The 7,189-nt window shown below is 53.4% G+C and overlaps 1 protein-coding gene across 1 annotated transcript; it reads left to right on the top strand.

Annotated features, from left to right (window-relative positions):
- The first annotated feature begins 3,610 nt into the window (after positions 1-3,610).
- CDKN1B (cyclin dependent kinase inhibitor 1B) lies at positions 3,611-6,915 on the top strand. Its single transcript, XM_088536663.1, has 3 exons — positions 3,611-4,195; positions 4,672-4,803; positions 5,942-6,915. The coding sequence occupies exons 1-2, from the start codon at positions 3,721-3,723 to the stop codon at positions 4,791-4,793; spliced, it is 597 nt and encodes a 198-aa protein (XP_088392789.1). The 5' UTR covers positions 3,611-3,720; the 3' UTR covers positions 4,794-4,803; positions 5,942-6,915.
- The last annotated feature ends 274 nt before the right edge of the window (positions 6,916-7,189 follow it).

The raw sequence follows: 7,189 nt of genomic DNA, 5'->3' as shown, positions 1-7,189 counted from the left end.
ACGATGGCGCTCCGATATTTCACGATCTTTTTTTTTTTTTTTTTTTTTTTTTTTTTTAACGCGGAGCCCTATAGTATTTTTTCACGCTTCGCTGCTACTACAGCAGGCGCCCGGCCTCCCTCGCTCGCTCCCTATTTGCCGCAGCCATCGGGGGGTGCCTGACTGTAAACAAAACACTTTAGATCATGGCAAGGTCGCTGCAGACACAGCCTTTCTCTTCGCGGCCGGCGCCATTTAAGGTGGACCCGGGGCGGCCAGGCCCATGCCCGCGGCGAGAGCCGAGGGCTGCACAACGTCGAGTCCGCCCTGATTTTTCCATCCATCCTTCCTTCCTTCCTTTCTTTATTTTTCCTCTTCCCCCTGCAACGCTGCTCAGGCGCACTGTGCTCTGGGGGCTGGCGGTGAAGGGGCCGCTGCAGCCTCTGGTGCGGAGCCCCCCACCCCGCACTGACATGCACATCCCCCTGCCTGCAGTGCACCTGCCTCCGGTGCAGCCTCTGCCGCCTTGCGTGCGCCGAGGTTTGGGAGCGGGAGCAATGGCAAAGCTGGACGCAGACCTCTCCTCTCTTACTGTGGTTCTTTTCTCTGCCATCGGAGGCTGAAATGATTCTGCCCCCTGCCAGCAGTTCCTTCTTTCTTTCCTTTCTTTCCTTTCTTTCCTTTCTTTCTTTCCCTCCCTCCCTCCCTCCCTCCCTCCCTCCCTCCCTCCCTCCCTTCCTTCCTTCCTTCCTTCCTTCCTTCCTTCCTTCCTTCCTTCCTTCCTTCCTTCCTTCCCTTTCTTTCTTCCTTCTTTCCTTCATTCTCTCTTTCTCTCTTTCTTCTTTCTCTCTCTCTTTCTCTTTCTTTCCCCTTCTTTCCTTCTTTCCTTTCTTTCTCTCTCTTTCTCTCTTTTTTTTTTGTTTTTTTAGTTACTGGTTTTAAAACTCAAGGTACTTTTACTGCCTTAGCATCTGGGGGCTTAGTGCTAGGCCCCAGTGCTAGGGGTGGTACTAACAGGATAAAGATAAGACGCTTGCCCTAAAGTACTGCTTTTTCAGAGGGTGTAGATAAATCATTGTGCCTTTCTACTGTAGTGATGTCCCTGTTTGCTTACCTGGGGGGCACAGAGCCTTATTCCCAATGCTTGGACCCCATCATTTTTGTTCTGGTGGAAGCATGTACCCAGGTACTGTGTGGTTAATGCTGCCAATGAGGGGCTGACCCCTCAGTTACTTTTTGTGGACTTCTGTAGTCCTTGTGGACTCCAGGGTTTTGCAGTGGCTCCCAAGCCACTACAGGCCAGAGACTGAGGACACCTCACCTACAAAGCTGCTGGTCAGATCTTCAGCAGATTATCAGCAGGCTTTGCTGCATGAAGGTCCCATCAGCACTATAAGCCCTAGGCATCTGTAACGGGAGCTCCAGGACATATTTTGCAGATTGCTTTCTTAGTACAGCTCTCTTGCTGAAAGGTAGCAAAACTAGTGTCCTACACCTGAGACAGAGAGAGCAAAGACAGGTTTGAAATGGTACTTTTGTGTTTGTGACTGTGATGATCAAAGACAAGAAAACCCCAGAGAAAGGAACAAATCCTTTAAATAAAGCAGGTGAATAGGCCTCACCTTGCCAGCTCAAGCAGTTTTATCATAGAGTTGCAACCTCAAGAAAACTCTTTGAGCTACTGCAAACATGAGAACCACATGAGAACATCAGCTTTAATTTTCTGCAAGTGAATTGCTAGGTCTTGCAGTTGCTGAGAGAAGTCAGAAAACGAATTCTGAGTACTAAAAAGGCAAACAAATAGAAATAACATGGCTCACATTTTACTTCAACCTTGTGGGTTTTAAACAAATCTCATTTTTATTCTTTTTTTTTCTTCTTCTTTTTTTGGCTGCACACATCAATTTTGGAACTCAAGGCTGGCAATCGCTAGATTACCCTGGAGAGAGGAGGCTGAGCGAGGGTGGCTGCTACCTCAGGACTGCAGGAGGCAGGCAGACTGCTTTGCTGGGGCTTGAGGTCTGTGTAACTGTTACATTCCCTCTCCCAGTGTCTGAAGATTTTAGCTCATCACTTCAAGAGCAATGGCAATCAGAGTTTCAGTGGCCCATCGAGACTGAGGTGCCCAAACCACAGTGTGCGTGTTTGACTAGCATAGGGTCAACACCTCAGTGTCTTCGAGACCAAATCAGTTGACCCTGTTCATTCAGCCGGTTACACCTTGTTGCACTGACTTCCACGTCGCTGAAGTAATTTGTCGCTGCGGGAAACTTTGCAGAAGCAAGCATTGGAGAGGGTTGGGCTGCCTGCAGAGAAGAAACTGGCAGATGGACTGGTGTGAGGAGCTCCAAGGCCTTCAGCAGTAGGCAGCAGCATCCCGGGGGTACCTGCAGTGCCCTGCACCATGTCCAAGGGGCCACTCTGCCTAGGGAAGGGAGGTGGCTGAGGAAGGGGCTGGAGTTGGGCAGGGTATAGTGGAGGACACTGCCTTTCTCTTATCTCCACCTTACCTGCTGCAGCCAGCTGAGGAAGTAGCTCAGAAAACCCCTGGCTGTGATTCTTGGCTCATCTCATCTCCAGTGCACACAAGCAGGAACGAAAACTAATGCTTTTGTTTTCTTTCCCCTGCTTGCTGAGATCTGAAATCCCAGCAGGTTTTTAGAGCTGTTTCTTCACTTAGTCTCCTCGATGCTGGGAGGACAGCAAGGGATTTTTCTCCCCTTCCTCCCCCCTCTCAAAGGCACCAGCCGGCTCCGCAGCGGGCTGGACTGGGGTCCTGTTGGGAGGGATAGCAGGCCCCCTGCACGCCCCGGGTTGGTGGGGAGCCCCCTGTGCACCCCGGGCCTGCCCTGAACTCCCGTCCTGGGCTGCTGCAGTGCCGGAGCCCGGAGACGCCTGGGGAGAGCAGCCACGGGCCATTCCTGTCGCAAGAATGGGTCAAAATGTAACTAGCTGCTACCACTTATTTCTGGCTTCAGCCCTTCCAGCCGAGCGGCGGGATTTTTTGTTTTGTTTTGTTTTCGCGGGGGTGGGGGGTGCACAAGCTTGGCCCAGCCCGCGCTCTGCGGGGGGGTGGGTGCGCGTCCCGCGGGGCCCCGCGTGCCGCGGCGCTGCGCGGGGCCGAGCCCGGGGCCACCTTTAGAGGCGGCGGCGGCCAGGCTAGTCCGCGCCGACGGGGCGGCGCCGCCGCCGCAGCCAATGGCTCCGCTCCGCTGTTTAAATAGACTCGTGCTGTCAATCATTGCCCTCTTCGTCAGCCTCCCTTCAATCGCCATATTGGGCAACCGAGAAAAGGGCTCGTCTCTGCTTGTTTTTCCCCGTCTCGCCCCGTACTACGCGGCCGCGGCGGGAGAGGCGGAGGCGCGCGGCGCAGCGCGGAGCCGCCGGCCGGGCCGGGCTGGGCTGGGCTGCGCTAGGCTGGGCTGGGCCGGGCCGCGCCGCCGAGGGCAGCGGCGCTCGCAGCCCCTGCGCGCTCGCCCGCGTAGCGCCTCGCCCGCCCCGGCTCCGCGCGCGGCTCTTGCCCTCGGGTCGGCCCGGCGCTTATGCGATTGCTCGCGGCCGCCTCTGCTGCGCTGGCCCGAGGCGGTGCCGCAGAGCGGGGCAGCGCGGCGAGGCGGAGCGCGAGAAGAGCCCTCGCCGCGGAGAAATAAAAGGCAGAGAAGAAGAAGAGGAGGAGGAGGAGGGAGGGAGAGCAGCGAGAAAAACAACCGCCGCTAGAAGAAAGAGGGCTGCGGCGGGGAGATGTCAAACGTACGCATTTCTAATGGGAGCCCTACCCTGGAGCGCATGGAAGCCAGGCAATCGGAGTACCCGAAGCCTTCAGCTTGCAGGAACCTCTTCGGGCCCGTGAACCACGAAGAGTTAAACAGGGACTTGAAGAAGCACCGCAAGGAGATGGAGGAGGCATGCCAGAGGAAGTGGAATTTCGATTTCCAGAATCACAGGCCCCTGGAAGGAAGGTACGAGTGGCAAGCCGTGGAGAAGGGGAGCTCGCCCGACTTCTATTTCAGGTCCCCGAGGCTACTGAAAGCCGTCTGCAAGTCTGCCGGCCACCAGAGCTTGGATGTAAACGGGAATTGCCAGGCCGTGATTTTTGTTGGTTCTCAGGGAATCTCAGAGGACACTCACTGTGTAGATCAAAAGACTGGTGTTTCAGAAAATCAGACGGACTTTGCAGAGCACTGCACTGCGCAGAGGAAAAGACCTGCCACCGACGGTAACGTAGCCTAGCGCTGGCGTGTGGGCCGCGGCTCCCGGCCCCTTCCTCCCGGGGGGCTCCGCTGGTGGGGGTCCCCAGCCCTCCTCCACGTCCTCAAAAAGCCTTAGAAACATCCCAGGTACCTCGTTGGAGTGTCCCCCTTCCCCCGCCCCGCATTGCGCGGGCGCTCTGGAGGCAGCCGCCCGTGCGCGGCCAGTGCCACCCGCTGCCGGGCAGCTCCGCTCTCGGCGGGGTTTCGTAACGCCCGTGCGAAGCGAGGGACGGACAGGGATTTTAGATAAAAACAGGAAGCGTGTCTCTACCTAGAGGAGCCCTTCTCCCCTCCCCCTGCGCTCCCGCACGTAATCGATAGCCGACGTGGGGAGCGGGGAATATTCCCGCTTGACCCGTCTACCTCTCCGGCAAAACCTGTCAGGAAAACATTTTAATATCACTCTTCCCCCGCCTGTTTATTTTTAATTTTCCCCTCCTAGATTCCTCTCCTCAAAATAAAAGAGCCAACACAACAGAAGAAGAGGTTTCAGAAGACTCCCCCAGTGCAAGTTCAGTGGAGCAAACACCCAAGAAATCCAGCCCGAGAAGACATCAAACGTAAACTTGTTTAGGTGGGTTCCCGTTAGGACCCGCCGTTAGGGTGGCAAGGAGGCCAGGGAAGGGAAGCCGAGGGGTGGGGGGAAGGGTGAAGCTGCCCCGAAACTCCCATCTTCCCCCGTCGCGTGAGGCCGCGCGGGCCTCGCTGCGCGCAACCAAACGGGGCGCGGGGCCCGCGGGGCTGCTGCTCCCGTCCGAGATAAGGGAGGCTACGGGCCCGCGCTGCGGCGGGCGAGGGACGGAGTTTCAAACGCGACGTGTTTTTTTTTTTTTTTTTTTTTTTTTTTTTTTTTTATCATGTCAGGTGACAAGGCGGACGGGGGGCACCCCCCCCACCCCGCCTTGATGCTTTTGCACGTAGTTTACAATGTCAGCATTGTCCTCGCGCAGAGCGGCTAGCGGCCCCGCCGGGAGGGCTGAGTAAATACGTTGGGCTGAGCGGGAATCGGCGCATTTCATTTTCCTTAAGGCCGAGCTAGGCAGCCTTCCCCCCCCCCCCCCCCCCCTCCCGGTTGTTTTGGTGCGGCCTCAGGCGCTGGCAGCAGGGTGCGTTCGCGAGGAAGGGAGCGGGTTAACGGGAACTGCGCTGTTTTTGTTGTTGTTGTTTTGTTCCAACGCGAGGGCCGGGGCGGAGGGAGTTGGTCCGACCCCGCGGGCCGTTGCGGAGCGGAGTGTTAGCTAGCAGCGAGCTTCACAAACGCGATTTGCGATTGTGCCGGGGAGATTAAGCTGTAAAGAAGAAGTTGCAATAAATTAGTCGTGCTGGGGCGAGCGGTGGCCGAGCACGTCAGCGTACGCGTCCGTGCAAATCCTGCCGCCCGGTTTGGGGCGGGGTGGAGAGGGGAGCGGCGGGCAGAGAAGGGGTTAAACGTGGCCGAGAGGAGGGTTCTCGCCTTATTTATTTTTACTCCCGCGGCACAAGATGCGCTGGAGCTCAGCCGAGGCGCTGCAGCGAGCGCGGGGCCTGCGGAGCGGCCGGGCCGCCCCGACGGGGCAGCGCGGCTCGGGAGTGGGGGGGCGCAGCGCGGCCGGGGGGGCGTCGGTCTGAACCAGCTGCGCTTCCCGGGCGGCCGCCGGGAGAAGGGATGGGAAAGGGATTGCGTTTCTGGGGGGCGCCTCTAACGTCGTCTTCTCCTGACATCTCCGTTGCAGAACTCGGAAGGTGGCGTTTCCTCATTCGTCGGCCGCCTCGGTGAAGTGAGGAAGGTGTAAAGTTGTAGTAAAAATTAAAAGAAAAACAAAAAAAAAACAAAAAAAAAAAGAAAAAAGAAAATACATATCGTTGGTCTCCATGGGATGGAGATCCTGTGTAAGCACTGAAAAAACAACAGCATCAACAAAAACAGAAAACAAATAACACTAAAATTTTAGGCACTCTTAAAAGGCCTGCCTCTAAAAGCATTTGATGTAGCATTGTGCAATTAGGTGTTTCCTTATTTGCTTCATTGTACTACCTGTGTATATAGTTTTTACCTTATGTAGCACATAAACCTTTTTGGGAGGGAGGGAGAGGGTGTGGAAGTGACCGAAACTTGCTTTCACAATCTACAAAGGAAAAAAAAAAGTATGAAGAAAAGCAGTGTAGTGGTGTGTTTTTTTTAATTCTTAAAGATGTATTGTCCCTTTAAGTGAGTCCACCATGCTTTTTATTTTTTTTTATTTTTCTCATTTTTTAATGCACCATCATGCTAACACTGGTAATAGCAGATTATTAGAGACTGCTTGTGAAATTTCTACTTATTAACATTAAGCCGAAGAGGTGGGAGCTGTGATGTTTCCGTTATGTAATAGCAAAAGGCTTTGTTCCCTCTCCCCCAACCTCGAATCCCTATAGCAAATTTGAATACTGGTAAAAGTTTTATAAAGGCATCCCATCGTTACATTGCCTGATTTTTTTTTAACTGATTTGGAGGGCTTCTGCTCCACATCTTGAATATTGTTTCCTGAGCTGACCCACTTCCCAATGCGTTTGTGTGTAAGCAAAAAGGGATACTACATCTTTAAACAGTATTTCTACATTGCCTGTGTATTTGTATGTAAAAATAAAAAAAAAAGTTTGAAGTGTACCTGTGTACATAACTCTGTAAAGACACTGAGAAATTATACTAACTTATTTATGTTAAAAAGATTTTTTTTTAATCTAGAAGAGGATATTTTCCCCATAAAGCCAAAGTGGCATGTTTTTGTGCATTTGTAAATGCTCTTATTTGGTAGACTTTTTAGTTTTTTTTTTCTTTTCTTTTTCTGATAATTAATATGGCTGTGCTTAAAGATTGCAGACTGAGCCAATTTAATTTTTTTTTGTAATGTGTGGGGAAAAAGATCCAGATTGATACTGTTTCACATCAAGCAATCAATAAAACTGCCATATATAAGAAATATGTTCCTTATTAGTGTGTG

Source organism: Tinamus guttatus, unplaced genomic scaffold (genome assembly GCF_059628265.1).
Source record: "Tinamus guttatus ecotype Peru unplaced genomic scaffold, ASM5962826v1 Tinamus_guttatus_pri_ptg000692l, whole genome shotgun sequence".
In the NCBI taxonomy this organism is placed as follows: Eukaryota; Metazoa; Chordata; class Aves; order Tinamiformes; family Tinamidae; genus Tinamus; species Tinamus guttatus.
The sequence above is the reverse complement of the archived record's forward strand: the minus strand, read 5'-3'. Positions and strand labels throughout refer to the sequence as shown.